Source organism: Micropterus salmoides, unplaced genomic scaffold (assembly GCF_014851395.1).
Source record: "Micropterus salmoides isolate LMB-PRFRI ecotype aquatic unplaced genomic scaffold, ASM1485139v1 Ms_hic_scaffold_7, whole genome shotgun sequence".
Classification (NCBI taxonomy): Eukaryota; Metazoa; Chordata; class Actinopteri; order Centrarchiformes; family Centrarchidae; genus Micropterus; species Micropterus salmoides.
The window spans coordinates 21,448,687-21,468,178 of record NW_024044459.1 but is presented as its reverse complement, the minus strand read 5'-3'; the positions used below and the strand labels follow the sequence as shown (position 1 = coordinate 21,468,178).

At 41.6% G+C, this 19,492-nt stretch overlaps 1 protein-coding gene across 1 annotated transcript; it reads left to right on the top strand.

Annotated features, from left to right (window-relative positions):
- The first annotated feature begins 368 nt into the window (after window positions 1–368).
- On the top strand, window positions 369–18,850 carry mapk4 (mitogen-activated protein kinase 4). The gene is made up of 9 exons (XM_038704236.1): window positions 369–691; window positions 2,220–3,758; window positions 4,344–4,519; window positions 11,197–11,341; window positions 12,808–12,890; window positions 13,122–13,200; window positions 13,495–13,714; window positions 14,394–14,559; window positions 15,192–18,850. The coding sequence occupies exons 2-9, from the start codon at window positions 3,392–3,394 to the stop codon at window positions 16,137–16,139; spliced, it is 2,184 nt and encodes a 727-aa protein (XP_038560164.1). The 5' UTR covers window positions 369–691; window positions 2,220–3,391; the 3' UTR covers window positions 16,140–18,850.
- The last annotated feature ends 642 nt before the right edge of the window (window positions 18,851–19,492 follow it).

Genomic DNA, 19,492 nt, shown 5'->3' with positions numbered 1-19,492 from the left:
ATAAATCAACTACAAAAATAATCACATATTACAGTAGAGCTACTTAGCACCATAAAATAGTAGCTTAAGGTAGGTCCACCTTTACCAGCTATTTAAGGCGCCTTTCTCGGCACTCAAGAACACCTTACAGGGATGCAAATTACATCAATTATTATATAGGATATATGTATGTCTATAGATAGATAGATAGATAATTTAACTTAAGTAAAAGATCTTCTTACAGCATTGCTGCTGGGAGTCCTCCTGACACACACACACACACACACAGAGCGAGACGTAACAGCAAGAAGATGGGGAGAAAGAGCAGAGAGATAGAGGGAGAGAGAGAGAGAGAGAGATGGGTACTTTATCATCCATGGTGCAGTGTGTGAGTGTGTGTGTGAAGCCACTCAGGTCTGGTAGATGTATCTGAATCGGGGTGATCCCTTCTCTCCTCCCTCTCTCGGATCCCTCCTCTGAAGCGCGGCCAGAGAGCGTCCAGTCGCCCACAATAACCGGCTCTACAGCAGCCCTCCGGCTTATCTCATCTCAGCGGCTCGCCCCCGGTGCCGACCCGTTCTCCCGGTATCATCAAAATCACACTCAAGAGAGAGGTAGATGCGGTCGTGTTTCACTTTCTTTGCTTCCAAGGACCCGTATCTGTCACATCTGTTCCCCGGATCTTTGTTTCTGGGCGGCACGCTGCGGCTGCGTGAGTACTGATGGTTGCTGTTGTTATCTTTGCGTGTATTTCTTTCTTCCTCCTCTTATTTCATACCGAACAGATACCGGGATAGATAAGATAACGTGGAGCTTGTTGAGAAGGGAAAAGAAGCGCAGGCCCGTTAGTCTAGCCTACTTTTTCCTTCTTTTTGGGGGGAATGGGGCTTTGTATTTTATTAGATGCACTTCAACCTCACTGTTTTTGTTCTGTCAGAGGGGCGTTACTGGAGTCTATGGGTAGACACACAAAGGCAGCTGCATGCAGCCAGTGTGCAGAGAGAGGATGCAGCGTTTCTCATCTAAACTAAAAACTGCCTTAAAGCCTGTTGGGAAGTAAATAGAGTGTAAGAGAGCGAGAGAGAGAGAGAGAGAGAGAGAGAGAGAGAGAGAGAAACAGCCAGAGACACAGAAGTAGCTGCACAAAGCCAGAGTACAGCTGGATATGCCCTTGTCTGTTCCCATCTACTATCACCTACACATTTATTAATGTCATATTGTCTCATTGAAGAGTATGGTTTCATTTTTCTGTATTAATCTAAGTTAAAAGATATTTTAAGCCATTTCCAAGAATGTTTCAAATGGGCTTCAAAATTGCAAATGAAGACATTTTACTGCAGTGCATCAAGAAACTGCAAATGATTAGTATATTTAATATGTATTCTGGTTGCATAACCTGAAGAAATATGGAGAATAAACGCACAGAGAGAACACCAAGCGCCATCTCCCCAGGTTATGCATTATATATTAAGTTAGCCCAGCACTGCACCTCCCACCCAGCAACACTGTCAACGCTTCCTCTCTCTCAGTCTCTCCGTTCTCACCTTACACTCTTACGGCCTCCAACAGTCAGCCCTGACTGAGGCAAACAGGAACGTGGAGTGTATGTTTGTAAGAATTTTGAAGGCTGTTAAAGAGAAGCTGCAGTCCAGTTATTGAGTGCACATCCCCCATTTCTAGAAAGAAAGGCAGGGAGAGAGCTAATACACCAGCCTGTCCTCAGGGCTTTGACAGTAAAGAGATTTGTTTTATGGATTGCCGATGGATGTAGGGGTGCAAGACAGTCAAGACTTTTGCTTTTATACCACTATATGACCTCTCAAGAGGTGGAAATAAAACTAAGATGTCAGGTAGATTGGTTCACTTTTAATGTTCTTAACTTTAAGTAAAAAAAAAACAAACAAAAAAAACAGATAATGAGTGATGCAATCAGAAAATTTAAAAGTAGACTTTTTCATTCAAAAGAAATGTTGCCATGATCATCCCTTACCTTCTGCTCTGAAATGTCAACAGCATGCAGATGTTAAAGCATCACTGAATGTATGTGATTATCCTCTTTAAAGCACATTAAGTTGCTGGTGTAGATTAAGTTACACTGCCACTCATTGTTATGTAATGGTAACTCTCTTGCTACACAGACCCTGTTAACAGACTGGCTCTGTTGCGGTGAAACTTTCGTCTTAATCTTCTGTGTGTCTTTCTGTTCTGTTCACCCCATTTCCTCTTTTCCTCTCCACCAGCGGCAGCAGATGTGCTGAGCGACGCAGCTAAAAGCAGTATCTTTCCACAGTGACCGCGGCCTGATGCTGGAAAACCCTACGTTCATTAGAAGGCAACAGGAAGCAGATTACTGAGGGATTAAACCCATACACTTGTGTGCGCATGTAGACACAGAGAGTACCACAGTTCCAGGGTTTGACCGCTGTCCAACTGTGGATCTCAAACTGAGTGAACTTGTCTGACTGACTCTCTCTGGGATCATGGAAGAAGAGGAGGAGCTGACAGAGTCTCATTGAATTTAACTCCTGTAACCTCACCTCCTTTCTCCTGCCTCACCATCGAAGGCTTTGCCTGGTCAATGAGGATTACAGTCTTATAACAAACACAGCTGAGCGGGCAGAGAGGGAGAAGAGCGCAGAGCCGACCGTCCGCCCGCTGCTGTCCCATGATGCATCTACACATGTAAGAGCAGGATCAGCCACACAGAGGGCTGTTTCTATGGATACAACTGCCCTGTGTGTAGTGTATCCCTGCAGCCCAACTACAGCATCAAGTAACATCTTTGGAGTGGAGAAACACATCATCATCAAGAATCAAGAGGATACTTCCTTTATCAAGGAGAAATCTGCTATTTTTAAACATGTACTGTAAATGCTTTATCAACGCGTAGCTGCAAGATCACCAACTAAACCAAATGTTAGATTTCTTTCCACTTTGTTTCATTTATTTCGATCCTTTCTGAGGTCCCTTTTGTTGCTCAGACTCTACTTGTCCAATACAACTCAAAGGTTGTGTTAACAAAAGTTGGTTCACTAAAAGGGTGATTTAATAAGAATAGGCCCACACAGTACCAGAAGAGGAGGTAAAGATGATGCACAAAGACACTTCTTAGGCCTGAAGGAAATCATTCCTTTTCAAACCTGCATGCAATATCAAACTTTTTTGGGCCTCTAAAACTGCCGCCACTTTTCACCAGACTAGCTGTGGTTCTGAATTTGGGTCAACATGAGAGCAGATATCTAACATACACCAGCTACCTAGAGAAGAATCAGGTCTCTTGTTAAGGTTCTGGACTCACCAGCAAGATGTAACATTATGTGCATAAGACAGTAACAAAGCACTTTTAATCAAGACATTCAAGCTTAAGGTAACTGGAATCTATCTGTCCCTAACACCTCCAGACTGAGCAATCATGGCCAGACAAGACACCCCCCTCTTCCTCCATGGTTTTGATCTGGGTGGACACTTTGTTGACCTTCGACCTCTCGGCATGGGTGTCACAGGCCTGGTCCTCGCAGCTGTGGACCAGCGCACTGGACAGCGCGTGGCAATTAAAAAGCTGGTGATGCGTGACGCCGTGACCGTGAAACATGCTCTGCGAGAGGTCAAAATCACCCGGCGGCTGCATCATGAAAATGTGGTGAGGGTTCATGAGGTTTTGGCGCCTTATGGACGACCACTGCCCAGAGACCCAACCCAGCTGAGTGCCCTGTACATCGTCCAGGAGTGCATGGAGACGGATCTGGCTCGGCTGCTGGAACAAGGACCACTACACACAGGTATGGGAAATAAAAGGGACTTACAGTATGATGCTTCACGTTGAAGCACTACCAGTCTGTTTTGTTGCTGCACTGCTGGCTTTGTTTATTCTGTGTTTTATTGGATTTAGTGGCAGTCCTTTTGAGACACTCTTTTACTGAGACAGATCGCATTTGGAAAAAAAATCACATTACATTCTTTTATTCATGTCTTTGCTTGTTTGTTTACTCTTTATAAACATCCTCAGTAAGTATTGGAGTGTTCACTCAAACTATCATGTTGGCGCATGTGTCAAAAATAGTTCTGCCCATATCCACAAACCACACATTAAAAGATTAGAATTTTACCCAAAATGTGCACATTCATATATCCTTCTTTCATTCATGTTATGTGTTTAATTATGTCATTATTGACGGGTTCAAATGCGGATAGAGTAATTTGTCCGTACTGGCTTTACTCAACTGAACGTAACTTAGCAAGTCAGAATAAAACACACACATTTCAGCATTCAGCACAAGTATTTTAATTTATTAATTATTATTTTACAAGAGTGAGAATACAAGCAGTGCAGAGTATCCTCATATCTGACTTATGCCCTTGAATAGGTCACGCTACTCTGCTGTTCTACCAGCTGCTGAGGGGACTGAAGTTCATCCACTCTGCAAATGTGCTGCACAGAGATCTGAAGCCTGCCAACATATTCATCAACACAGATCAGCTGCTGCTCAAGATTGGAGACTTTGGTCTGGCCAGGATAGTTGACCCTCACTATTCTCATAAAGTGAGAGGACAAGGAAACCCACCAGACACACACGCACACACACACACACACACACACACACACACACCACACACACAAACACATATACTGCAAGGACATTTACACATATGGTTACAGATGGTTTACAAACTATTTTTTAAAGTTGTGATAGTCAGTGTGTTTACTCACATGCACTACAGAGTCTTTTCATTCTCCACTTTCAACAGTAATCTCATTTCAAAATGTCCATGTAATCATCAAAAAATCTTTTCTCAGGTTTAAAAAAATTACGAGGGTTCGCTTGGTTGGACTTGTAATTATATACTAGTAGCTGGATGTTTTATTTTTTAAAGTGCTCCTCTGCACAGAAAAAGGCTGATGACTGAACATGATATATATGCTGGGAGCTTGTAATAATCACCAACAACATTCCAGCCTTAACTTAATTACACTTAGTGATCTTTTTTGGGACATGTAGATGTAGCAAATGTGCCAAGTATTCTTTTGACTAGAGGCCAATGAATTCCTGTGATCATTATTCTCTTTAGGCTCATGTTCTCATTACACATTATTTGTGAATTTTGCAAATCCATAATCTTCAGAGGACAAGCCAGCACAAAAGTTGAGATCTCTGGCCACAAAGTGTTCGCTGTGTTGATTTTGAGTTGCCTATACATGGTACTCTTTGATACTTGTATCATAAATATTTAAGTCAACAAAGTTGATAAAGTTGGGAGGATTTATCACTTATTGCTGCAGGTGGATGAATCTAGAGACATGTCTATGAAGATTCTCAGTCATCCAGGTCATAGTTATCCAACGAAGGTTAAAATCAAGGGCAACTGGACTTGGTTGAAGATACTGGAAGGCGTTTCGTCCCTCATCCAAAGGACTTCTTCAGTTCTGACTGACTGGCAGGGAAACTCAGCTATTTAACCTCAGTGGGGTCGTTATCCCGGGTCATCGATACCGCTGGTTCGTTAGTGTTCCTTGTTGCTGTGACGACAGTCGTTACAGTCGTTAAGACTACCTGTGGCCAAGACTGAACGACCATCGTTGGTATCTTCACCTGAGGTCAATAGGTTACGTTTGTTGAGTTTCCTGGGAAGTGATGAAAAAATCTAGAGACAGTACTGTAATATTAAATAATTATCTCTGCTCTCTCTCACTGAGGTAGAGCTGTGATCAGGGAAGCGATAGCAACTAGTCAAGCCCTGGCCCTGTGTGGTTATCAGACAGCACACAATACTTGTGTAGCAATGAATACACTATAGGAACAGATACTGTTCCAAAAGAATCCTCCTATAGTCATCGAGTAGGTTTGCACACATGCTTTGTCTGCCTCACAATTGAAGCGCAGAATCATTGATCTGTCTGTCTGGGCACTCATTGTGGTATCTCAGGTGACATCTTAGACATAACTTGCCTGATTATGACAAAGATCCAGCTTTTTTTAAAAGTACACCTACTGGCCGAATACAGCCAGAATTTCAGAATCTCAGATTTTGAAAAGTGTGCTACACCTCTAAGAAAGATTCTACATGTTGCAACTGCAGTACAGCGAAGGTGTCTTTTTTTTTATGACTGGCATCTCCGATTACACATCTCCATGTCTGATGCTTCCGACCTGTGTCTTTCACATTAGGCCTCTTCTCGAGCCCAAACCCTGCTATTAACGTCTTCCTCCCTAACCTGGTATCAGGTTTTGTGCTAATCAAACCCTGTGATTAGCCTGTCCGTTGTAGATGAATGCTTCTGAGAGAATAATTTGACAATTTACTGCTCCATTGTGCTGCTCTATTATGCATGAAGATCCCACAGCAGTATTGTAACACTAGCAGGGCAGGATGTGCGTGTGTGTTTGGATCTGTGCATGTGGAGAGAGGAGCTCTTGTGAAAGGCGATCTTTGTCAGCTCCGAACACGGGACTGGGGATCAGCTGGTTGCAGACACAGGGGGTGCATTTGGAAGGGAGGAGGAGGGTGGAGGGGTGGTGATGGTGGGAGGAGGCAGAGAACAGATGAGGAGCAAGGGTGAGGAATATTGAGTCATGGAAGGGTGAAAGAAGGAGAGGTGAAAAGTACAAAGGCAGGGAAGGGGAGAAACAGAAGGAGGGGGAGCTCCAAAGAGATCAAATAGAGAGAGAAAGTAAGAGAGATGAAGGTTGTGCAGAACAGCAGAAACAAGGTTTACTTCTGTCTCAGTCTGTGCGTGTGTTTGGGTGCATGTCTTTGCACTCACGCTGTGTGAAAGAACACAAAATTCAGGCTTGACAACTGCACTGTATCAGGGAAGGAAGGAAGGAAGGATGGATAGATAGATAGATAGATAGATAGATAGATAGATAGATAGATAGATAGATAGATAGATAGATAGATAGATAGATAGATTGGTCCAGGCACAGAACCTTGTGGAACTCCTTGATTAACTTTGGCGCTGAGATCAATCTGATAAATAGGACTTGAACCAGCTTAATGCTGTTCCTTAATGCCAATTAAATGTTTCAGTTTCTGTAAAAGGATGTGATCGTCAATGGTGTCGAATGCAACAGTAAGAGCTAACAAGACAAGTACAAAGAGAAGTCCTTTGTCTGATGCAATTAGACGGTCATTTGTAATTTTCACCAGTGCTGTCTCTGTGCTTTGAAGCACTCTGAATCCTCAAATAAACCATTGTTATGTAGAAAATCACAAAACCGATTGGCAACTTCCTTCTCAAGAACCTCAGAGAAAAAGGGAAGTTTAGATATACGTCTAAAGTTGGCTAAAACCCCTGGATCAAGAGTGGGCTTTTTAAGAAGATGTTTACTAACAGCTATTTTAAAGGACGGTGGTACATAGCCTGTTAATAAAGACAGATTGATCATATCTTGTTGTGTGCTAACTAAGGGTAAAACTTCTTTAAGAAGCCTAGTTGGGATGGGGTCTAAGAGACAGGTTGATGGTTTAGATGAAGAAATCATTGAAGTTAGTTTGTGAAGATCAATGGCAGAAAAACAGTCCAAATCAGTTTTACAGCTGTTCCTAAGGTTCCTGAGTTTGAAGATAAATCTTGGGAAGTACATGATGAATTATGTCCATCCATCCATCCATCGTCAACCGCTTATCCTGCATACAGGGTCGCAGGTGATGAAGTATGTCTTCTAATATTAATTAGAATTTTATTATTAGCTCGTGAAGTTGTTACTCCTGAGGGCTATAGGAATACATGACTGAATGGAGCTTGGGGGAAAAAGTCATGAAGTCATTGCTGAGTTATTGGAGATTGATTGTCACAACAAGTTCTGTATTTCAGCTCCTAGTATTTTACCCATTTCTGTTGCTGCAGTATCAGTCTCAAAGCTTTGTTAACAGAGTGCATTAATTATTGCAATAAAAGTTTGAACTGGATAGCAGCTGTCCCAGCTCATGTGTCTGTTAGCCAGCAGAACATCAGTTTGTCATTGTTCATTTGCATAGGATTGTATCACCAGAGTTAGTTGTGTGTGCTTATGATATTGATGATGTGTGTAAGACGACGCTGGGGCTATTTGTGATGCAGTGTTGACACCAAAGCAGATGCCTGCAGTAAATGTGCTAGCATCATCTCTCTTATTTAATAATGCAGAGCCAAAGCGCTGCTTTTTCAAACAGTTTGTGGTAATGGACGTGGGCAGTATTGACTTCAGCTGTGATGGAAATTCCTAAACAGTATTAACTTTCATATTGGGCCATAAAGCAAGACTGGTGGCTCTGTTTTTATGTCTCATTATATTGCTTTCAAATAGGCTCCTTCCATCACCCTCAACCATAATCAGGTTTTCTATTATGTCATGGTTGACAGTAAGATTTGCAAGTTTAGATTTCTAGTTTTCACCGCTGAATGATGCACCCTCTTCCACAGGATTTTACGTGGTCCTTGTGTTATCACAGTGGTTTTTGTCAGCACACTGTGACTCTGCGGTGCATCGGTATGAGGCTGTTTGACGAGCTGTCTAGATGTGCGCCTCTGACTACACAGACAAACATTTACTCAGGCAAAGAGAGACGACAGAAAGGTTGAGAGGAGAGAGAAGGGAAACAGAGGCAGAGAAAACATTGTTTGTGATGTTGTTTACAGTCTATACAGGAACTTTGTCCTTGTGTGTGTGTGTGTGTGTGTGTGTGTGTGTGTGTGTGTGTGTGTGTGTGTGTGTGAATGTCTCCTGCTGAGGCAGCGCTGGATCTGCCCAGAAATTATTCATGATCTGGATAAAGGACAGAGAGACAGAAGGAGAAGAAAGGTGAATAAAGAGAGAATGTTGGAAACGAAAGAGGGAAAAAAGAGGGACAAAAGGGAAGGAAGTGATGGAGACTCACATAACTGACAAGAAGAGAAGGAGGGATGACACAGGTGAGAAAGGAGGTGAAGTGAGGAGGGTGTCAGAAAAGAGAGAGATGGGGCGAAGAAAAGAGGAAAGGTAGGGGAAACAGTCGCAGCTGCTGATGGTGACGTAGAGAAACACGGAGGTGATATGGATGGAGAGGAGAGTGAGAGGTGATTACTGTGGAGAAGGATAAAGAGGAGGTAGGCAAAGAAGAAGTGAAGAAAGCCAACCAACATTTTAGAATGGTGGATAGCAGAAAACCAGTGTAAAAATAGTTACAAAATGGAATTGGAGGGCGCATCTGTGCACCATTTTGTGAAACTGTTTCTTTTTCTGTTCAAAGCAATTTCCAAAGCTGTTTTAACTTTTATCATCAAATAATGTTCCATTCTGAAAAAAGTTGTACTTTTGACCAGCCCATGAAAGTCACCGTCTATCAAATGCATGCCGGAAAGCTGGAAGTAGAGCTCAGATGTAGAGAATGATCAGAAAAGTGGGGAGAGAGGGCCATACAAAGAGAAGACAAGGTGGGTGTATGTTTGTCAGTCCATCACTGAGCACTCAGCATCAGTTTTTGCTCTGTCGTCTGCTGGCACACTGAGGAGAACAGGAAGCGATGGGGGAGGGCGGGCAGAGGAAAGAGAGGCGGTAAGTAAGGTGCAGCAGGGGCAGAAGTAGGTGTGCATAGAGAGAGCGAGTAGAAAGCATAAAAGGAGTAGATGAAATGGTAAAGAGGAGAGGAGGCACAGGGGAAGCAAATAGTAGAGAGGAGAGAAACAGCAAGGCTGGAAAGAAACTGAAGTTACTTCCCAGCTCATAGCTTCTGATTCACAGCTACTCAATAGCGCTTTGCAACCGGGCTACTCATTTAACAGCTTGTATTCTAGGAGTAATATAATGTAATGTAATTTTAGAAAGCTGGTCTGAACAAACTCAAATAGCCATTTTGACATTTAAAATCCTTTTTGACCAGGCTGAATTCTTTGTAAAGACACATTGCTGAACAGGATGTATAAGTGGGAGCATTGGCGTGGGTGGCCCACAATAAATAAAGTCATGGCCTGATGCAGACACAATTCACTATTTATTTATTTTTGAAGATCTTGTAATGCAGAAGGAAATCGCTTTTCAGCTGTCAAGTGTGATATTATGCTGGTGTTACAGGTGGCCCGAGATAATTTACACAGAGCAATATCTGACATCCACTTTGAGAATGAAAACTCATCTGGGCCAGGATAAATCCCATGCTGTCTATAAGGCTAAATAGACTAATTCTGCAAGAAGTACCAGATAGAGAGGGAGATGAGGTGAATGATGAGACGGAAAATGGAAACAGCAGACTTTAGGAGAGGGCTGATGTGAGATCAGAAGGGGAGGAGAGTGCCGAGAACAGAGGAGGGAGGGGTAGAGAGATGAAGGAAAGGATAGGAGTAGGGTATTTAGAGGCAGATCAGACACTCCAACAAGGATGCCGGCCTAAACCCTTTTCCAACTTTAAAAGTGTAATAACATTTTTCAGGGACAAAGGTGGACACAAATAGTATGCCAGTAAGACAAAAAGTGGACTATATATGTCCACAGGGTCTGTCATCATGAAGTAATTCACAGCAGTAAAATGGCAAAGTAGCAGGCAAGAAATATAAAAATATGGAAGATATGTAAGGCTGATTATGAGCATATTTTGTTGTGCATAAAGTCTTCTAATATCATGACTGTCAAGACTTTACGAGCCTTGGTTAAGAATAGATACGAGACCAGGAAAAGAATAGAAATATCAAGTAAGTGCAGAGATTTTGAGATTTTGTAAGGTCAGAGAGAGAGAGGCTCGTCTCTCATGCACGGCGCTAACAGTGTTATTCACAAGGTGAACATTTACAAAAGTAAAAGGCAGAAGGGAGCCTTGTCGGAGCAGCCCTAATGAGAGGACGTGAGATGTTATACAGCAGAACTCAGTGAGTGAAACTCAGTAACAGCAGGTAGAGGTTCAGGGGAATGTTTTGACTGACGAGTGTGTAAGTGTATGTGGCACAATTAATGATGACGTCTTTGTGGGAGTAAATCGAAACATCCCTTGTGAGCTCAAGTTTCCTTTTTGTAGCTGACATTACTGACTTAATGATGCTTCCACTCCAACAAAAATAACTACCAACAAACTGCCAGCTTGATTGTAATGAACATGAACATGAACACCTCATACACATGCATGTTATGCATACAAACTTACAAGTACACCGCTAAGTAACGAGCAAATCTGTTGCATGCTTGTCACTAATATAACTACACTATCATTCTGTCTTATAACTTACCTACTACCCTTTTTTTCTCCCACTCACCCCCTCCCCTGCTTCTCCAGGGCTATCTTTCCGAGGGTCTGGTGACTAAGTGGTATTGCTCCCCCCGTCTGCTCCTGTCCCCCAACAACTACACTAAGGCCATAGACATGTGGGCTGCTGGCTGCATTCTGGCTGAGATGCTCACTGGACGTATGCTGTTTGCAGGTACCTCCACTGTTTCTCCTTCACCTTCACCATGACCTTTGTGTCCTGCAGAAGCAGTACACTATTACTTTTGATCATATCATGAATATTCAGTAGAAACATCTTATTACAAAACATCCTGCAAGATGTTTCTAGGAAACGTGTCTCTAGGACTAGGTGTTTCTTCCATTTTGCATTATTTCATGTGGTCTGATTGTGTTTTGGCTCCCGTGAAGGAAAATTAAAATGTTACTTGCACAACCTTTATTGTTATGTGAAATAAAGATGGACATGCAAAGCTTTTAAGGGTACTCTTGCATATCCATATCGGCAGCATTAGTATGCACAGAATGAGAAAGTTACACCATAGCATCTTAGCAACACCAGCCTCAATAAGATATAACACTGAAATCAGGCTTCTTTGAGTGGCGAAGTGAATACAGTAGCACAATCAGGTAAATCAGTTGTATTCAGACACATTTCTTCTGTCCTTTGTTAACTAATGCAAAGTTCTTACGAGCAAAGGAAATGGTACTTAAAGACTACATCACATGGGGTCATCAAGTGAGAGCTAAGGGGAGTTTTTCTTTCCAGAGTGTCCTCCACCAAAGATACTTTATTCTCTTTCTGCTGGCTACTTCTGACCAGAATAACAATGATGATAGAGAAATTCTTGCTGTCTGACGCAGATGTAGTTCCTCCTGACAGGCTGATATGACCTCCACAAGCCCTCTACACCACAGGAGAGATGGTGCCATAAACTCAATAGTGTTATCCGTTCCCTGGTGTTCCTCTCTGCTAGACTTTCACACATCAAGCGTTAGAGATGCGTGCCTTGCTTTCCACCAGCGTTTTCACATGGCAGAGTATTTTTTGTTGACCATAGGGGAAGCAACCCACTCTTAAATACACTGGCACTGCTTGCTGCTTATTTCTTGGTGGTGAATGTGTTGATATAGCGCCACCTGCTGGTGTCCAGTAGCTTCATTGAAAAGGGCTTAAAGAGCCAATCCATGCGGTATTGCATGGAGGGAAAAATGCAGCTGCACTGTTCTGGTCTGAGGTGAAAAGTTAACGCATGTTGCACTTCTGGTTACACTACACAGCCAGTGATTTCAAATTTTTGTTCTCCACCTGTTGTCAAAAGTAAAATGCACTTTGGGGACTTAATGTATGCGCCCAAACAAACTCAGTTAGATGTTTTAGGTTTTGTGGTTTAACATTGGATTATTGGAACATAGGACTGCACCTAAATATCTGCCAATATTAGAAGGATGTGGTATCTATCTATCTATCTATCTATCTATAATGTATATATTTGAAATCTGCCTATTTTTTATTGAACCTCTTTACCTTACAGAGCCTCTCAATTGACAGCTCACACCTTCTAGTTAATCCTGTTTGACTCTTAATTTTCTTTTCTTCTTATGTAACTGATCCCCAGTTTCACTTCTGCTTGTCTCTTATTGGTCTGTTCTGTCTCCCAGGAGCTCATGAGCTGGAGCAGATGCAGCTGATTCTCGACACCGTGCCAGTGCTAAGACAGGAGGACAGGCAGGACCTGCTACAGGTGACGCCTCAGTGTCTGCAGCTAGTCATATGTCTGCAAGCCGATTGTTTAAATATGGAATGCCAGGGTGTCATTGCCATGTTATGTTTGCAGCTTCAGACTGAGATGATTTAGTCTCCAGACAAGGTTATATGTGTACACAACTCTTTCCAACAAGGCCCCTGCCTGTGGGTAGAGGGAACCACAGCACAATTATGTACATATTTTAACCCCGCTGTTATCCTTCCCCAGGTGATGCCTTCATATGTCAGTCATGGATGGAGAGTCAAGAAACCCTTTTCTGAATTGCTGCCTGAAGTCAATGCTCAAGGTAAGCAGAGGGAAGTATTAGTAGTGGGAAGAAGAGGAAGGTCAAGCAGTGTGAAATAGAATGAGGACAAATAATAGTAATGGGAGAAAAAAGATACAGAAGACATCAGCTTCTCTGAGCTATGGAGGACGAAGCGATGATAGTATAGGGTTTAGATGCATATACTTTAGCCCTGAGAGAGAGTAAGATATAAGATAGAGAATGTTTTTTTAGGAAGAACACACTTGATGGACACAACATCTCATTTCTACTCCTCTTCCTCCCTCGCTGATCCCTTTTTTCTCCTTCTCACAGCTGTGGACTTCCTTGAGCGCATCTTGACCTTTAACCCCATGGATCGTCTGACAGCCGAAGCAGCGCTGTCCCATCCCTTCCTCCAGCAGTACGCCTGTCCAGATGATGAGCCCACCTCATCGTATCCCTTCCGCATCGAGGATGAACTAGAGGACAGCCTCATCACCGAGCAGAGCCTCAGCAGCAGCAACAGTCAGGCCTCTAGCATCCACTGGGAGAGGTGTGCAGATTTATGTTTCTATACACTGGTGGGAAAGATCATTGTTTTAATCCAAATTTTTATTTTGTGTAGCTAACCTACTAACACTGCACATTTTCAGGTTGTACACTATATTTATTTGGAATGACAAAATATTTACCACTGATTTGAGGCTAAAATCCACAATCATATTCCAGTATTCCGACACGCAATGTCGTTTTGCTACAATGTGGGTAGAAATTTCTATTGTTCTATTCTATTTTCTATTGCAGGATTGCCTCGCTAAGGATTTAAAATACTTTAATGCTGACATAACAGTCATTAATTTAACCCTTAAAATTGGAGGCTGGCTGCTCGTACGTTTTTCATGAAGGTGCACTGAGCTTCCAGAGTATTCTTACCACTTTACTACATGGTAGCATAATTTAATCCATCAAACATTTTCATACAAGTGTGACTTGGATTTTAATCAGTATAGAATCCTAATTTTTCACCTGGTTAGTCTATTTCATGGTAAGACCCAATTTTATACATGAAGCACTGAAAAAATGGTGTGTCAGTGACAGAAAAGTCTGGCAAAGCATAATGAGATACAAGAAACTACCTAAGATTCCTACTGTACATAAACATATCAGACTGAATATACTGCACAGCGAAGTTATTATAACAATACAAATACTTAATTTCTGCCTTCCTGCAGGTATGAGAACAGGTTATCAACTGATGTCTCCTGGCAGCAGTCAGGCGGAAGGTGTTGCTGCATGCCCCCTGACCGCATTACCTCTGACCTGGGAGACACCACAGAGGACGAGGAGGTGCAGAGAGACCCTCGGGCCAGTTCCACCTCACTGTTAGAGGAGGCCCAGGTCGGAAATGCTTTGTCATTTTCCCCCCATACTGATTTGTTTAACCTTTATCTGATTTTAATGAAATGCAATGAGAGCTGTTTAAGAGTCAGTAAAGCTGATTAGGTTAAAGGTGCTATGTCAACAAATCAGCTCATGGCTCAGATATTGTGTAGTCTAGGTTTCACAGTAGTGTTTTTGAAATTTAACCACCAACCATCTCATAAACCGTGTTGTTTCCTGTCATAAAGTGCACAGTGCTGTTTTACCCCTGTTTCCATTTGTTTTTTCACACTCTTCTTAAAAAAAATGTTTTGCTTTGTTTCAAATTTCAATTTTCAAATTGTTTGTCTTTTTTTCTTTATTACTCTTATTTGTCCCTTTGTTTCAGATTGTGTTTTCCATAATGTAATCTTGCAACATTCATTCTGGTACTAAAATGCACTGTGTCTGTTAAAGGTGAACGTTATGTGGTTAACTTTTATTGTTGTTACAATTATGCACTAATAGGATATTTAATAACAAATTAGACTGAGTCAAAGCCATTCAACATGTAATAGAACTGGAATTAATTCCTCACTTTACTATCTTCTATTATCTTTACTACTGTATCCCTATTTATCACCTTCTCCCTCCCCATCAATCTTGTGTAGGTTGACCCACGCAAATATTCCCACAGCAGCTCAGCGGAACGCTTCCTGGAGAACTCTCACTCCTCTCTGGAACGGGCCTGTGGTTTGGGATATGTGGAACTGGACTGTGGCCGCTCCTGTGACTACAAAGTGGGCTCTCCTTCATATCTGGATAAAATTGCCTGGCGGGAGGGCAAGCCTCAACACTACTCAGAGCCTAAACTGATCCTGGATCTGTCTTATTGGAAGCGTAACACTAACAGCCTCCCTGTGCCTGCTGAGCCCATTTGTGGGAGCGTGGAGGATGTGGGAGAGAAGAAGGATGAAGAAGCAGAAGAGGTGGAGACGGGGGATTTATTCCAGGAGATCTCTCGCTGGGTGGAGAGCACCCAGTCTCGTCTGCACTCGCCCAGTCCCAGTCCTTCTTTGGAGCCACGTTCACCCTCCCACTACAATTCCTCTCCCCCTCTTCCTATCTCCCCGACTGACCTCCCAACTCCAGTCTTCCACTACAAGGAGGTTGTGCGGCAACCATCAGATGAATGTAATGAAGACAGACTAAGCCCACTTCCACATGTCACATGTTCCTCTAATTCCCTTCCCTCACTTCTCCCCTCGTCTCCCACCTACCCACTTCCTCCTCAGTCCCCTCAAATAGTGTCTCCCAAGACCTCGCCACTTTTTCCTCCCCCTGACTTTCAACCCCTTTCGTCTACTTCCTCCATTTTGCAGCCAGTAAATGATGACTCCTTGGAATCACTTCCTGTCAAGCAAAAAGAGCGGCTGTTCGACCTGGACGTGTTCATATCCCGAGCACTGAAACTGTGCAGGCAGAATAAGGAGAAAGCAGACGGGAAGAAAGGAAAAGATGGAGGATGGATGGAAGAAAGCAAACAGCCAAACATTAACCGAAAGGTGCCCAGGCGTCCAGAGCACAGGACTCCACCACCACAGACTCCCAATTCTTGATGTTGAATTTCAACTTCAGGTCCACCACCAGTATAGCATCATAATGGGTAGCACTTCCAAATGCTCATAGTGCTGTACGTAGTGAGGGGTGTCCAAGGTTGAATATGCTGCTTTAAACATCAGACATTAGTGTTAGAAGCAGTTGTCTTTTTGTCACTAGTGCAATGACACGCTACACATTGTGACTAAAACCCTCACTTAAACAAGCAATCCTGCAGCTTTGTCAAGAGGTGCTCTCAGGCAGTAAAAGGTCACAAAGCATTTGGGTTAAATATAAATAATGATGCTTAGAATGGCAGATATGAAGGAACTGTTCTACATGACAATACTTAGAATTAATCAGCTAATTAATGATCATAGTATTTGTGGTTTGATATCATTTGTCAAGTTAAACATGCGTCAAAGTTTGACTTGATAGCGACTTATTCTATGACACAAGCACCTGCAAGTGACACTGAAGGTACAGTCAGCCTGATAACAAGAGTTCAAGAGTTCCCAGTGTGTACTGGATAACAGTAGCGTGCAGGAGGGGGGATCACTGGTTTGTTATAAATTTGCTTTAGATTTTTGTTTTTATACAAGATCCGTTGCTAGTTGGTCAGTCAGTAATTTTTCTCTGTCTTCCAAAGGTGATGTTCACCAAATAACGATGACGGAAATGCTTTTTCCAAGATTCTCTGAATGTATTAACTGAAGAATAATTAGACAAATTATGCTACATGGTAAACCATTTTTTAAATTTGTTTCTGTTTTAACTGTTTTCTTATATACAATCTATGGTTTCAACACTCCCACAGTGACTTAACAAGCTCTGTTTCTGCTACATGCCTTGTAAACTTGTATAAAACTGGTGTCATATTTAATTCTATAGTATATTTTTCAAGACTATTGTCTTGTTGTGATAATTTTAGGTTAATTTGGAGTGAGCTGTATTTTGTTTCAATGTGGAATGCACTAAACTTTGCTCTAGTTCAATCGTAAATAGTTTCATAGTCTGTCTGCCTGATGCACCAAACAAGGTCATCGTCTGCTGTACACCTAGTGAAAAGATGATATCCTGTCTGTACTAGAAGGCCAGACATCTGTCATCATTTTCCTCACTTAAATGATAGCCACAGAAAGCTATAATGCAAACAACAGTTACTTTGAAGAATGTAGATCCTTTACAATCTTTATAGGAAGTAATTTGCACTCGATGCTCCTCAATGCTGCCCAGTAACCCCATAAATATATGTACCAGAAAATACCAAAAACATATATTTTGAAATACTTTTCTATCCTGTGTGTTAGACAGTAGAACCTCAGAATGTTCTTTATCCCGACATCTGATGTCTCTCCTTTCAAGGTAACCAAACCAGGTAAAAGATACAGTCATATGTTAGTAACAGATGAAGGCTGTTGGCATGTGCCTCTTAATTTCTATCAACTGGATCTGACATTCGCTTCAAACTAAAAAGTGAATAACAACATATGGAAATGGAATTAAAATCATTCTGCTGAGCCAGTTCCAAAAATAAATACAACTAAATCTATGTGTCCCATATTCTGTAACCTAGAAGAAATAGGCTTCCACCTTCCCTGATTTCACTTTTTGACATGTAATGGTCAGCTGTGGGTGTACCATAGACTGTATACCGTCAATGTACACATGGTTCTGGCTATTGGAAATGCCAGAGGCAAAATACTGAGATGTATAAAAACACTGCCAGAGCAGCTACAACAAGACATGTTTTATCACTTTATTAATCTTTCTGTCCAGCATCTGATACCCAGTCTGACTAGACTAACTTCCACTCAGTTAGCAAGTCTTTCATACCCTAATACATATTCATTTTAATCCTCAATCCACACCATACAATCTACACACATAACACTAGTGTTAAAAGGTACTTGTGTAGCAAGAGTTGACAGCCTATGCCAGAAAAAGTTGACTTCCATAATACTTTATGGTTATCAGCAGATCATCACTAGCACAATATAGTATGACTTCCTAAGAGCCATATCTGAGAACATAGACACACTGTAGAATAGACTTGAAGCACATTTAGAGTCACTAGCACATTCAGAAATACTGGTTTTCCTCAGTGAAACTGAAACTCCACCAATGTCAATGTTCATTTTCATCAATAATGTACCTCTAAGGTATTAACCATACCTGGGATAGATATCTGGACTAACTGACAGATGTTTTGAAGTAAATAAAACATTTCTGATCCATGGCCATTTATGTATTTTTGGAAATAGATAGATGCAGTGCTGCAGTCTAACTAATTAAAATGAGTCTAGTTTTTAACCTATACGGGCCATATAATCACACTCTGCATTATACATTTTTCTCTGCAGGTAACCTAGCAATAACATCACTGACAAGTAAAAAAACACAAACATATACTGTAACACATGAGGTTACTGAGCCGACGTTAATTCTTTGTGTATGAAGCAATGTAGAAAATGTGCCTCAGTATACCTTGATGTTTCCAGCTTGCTGAATGTAACATATCCTCCTGCATGGCTTTCACAACTATTCAAATAGCTTAGACTTTGATGTTTTTATCATTTGTCAGTCATATTTCTGTGGGCTCTATTGTACTCACACTTCAATGAAGCCTCGGCTGTTCATTTGAGGACAACTGTGAGGTTTTTAAATGCTCAGTATCTCTTTTTGCAGTTTCTGTTTTTGTTGAAAAATTAATAAAACAATACAAAAACTATTATTTGACCTCATGTTTTCTGCTGTCATGTCATAATGCCAGTTGAGAAAAACTATTACAGAAATTGGTTAAGGCAATTGCGTGTTTGATTAAAATTTACAAGTACATTTGAAGGACCAATGCATTTACAGCTAAAGCAAGATTGCAACGCCCTTCCCTAGATGGACCTTCATACAAATACACACAATTCAACAGGAAAACATGCACATAAAAAACTGCACAGAACACACACAAAAACAGTCAATACAATGCAGTACAATAAAAACCTGACTCATCCTTCTTGAAAAAAGGTTTAAGCATGAGTTTAAAATGATGGTTGATGCCTTTGTGGTCTAACTGTTTCTGTAATTGCTGTACTGAGAGAGGAGCTTATGTCTTAAATGTAATTTGTTAATGCATATCTGGATTAACAGCAAACATTTGCTGTGCGTCCCTATGATGTTGTGGTGATTTGTTTGAACACCAATCTATTTGGGAATAGGCTGTGCACCATACACCAAACAGGGCCCCTCTATGAGACAGGTGGACTATACAGGTAATAATGCAGAAAATGCCTTAAGGCACTTATCATTTATGATATTGTATGTAAGTGTTGTATATTCATAAACACAAGTTTTGTGATAATTAAATTATCACAAAACT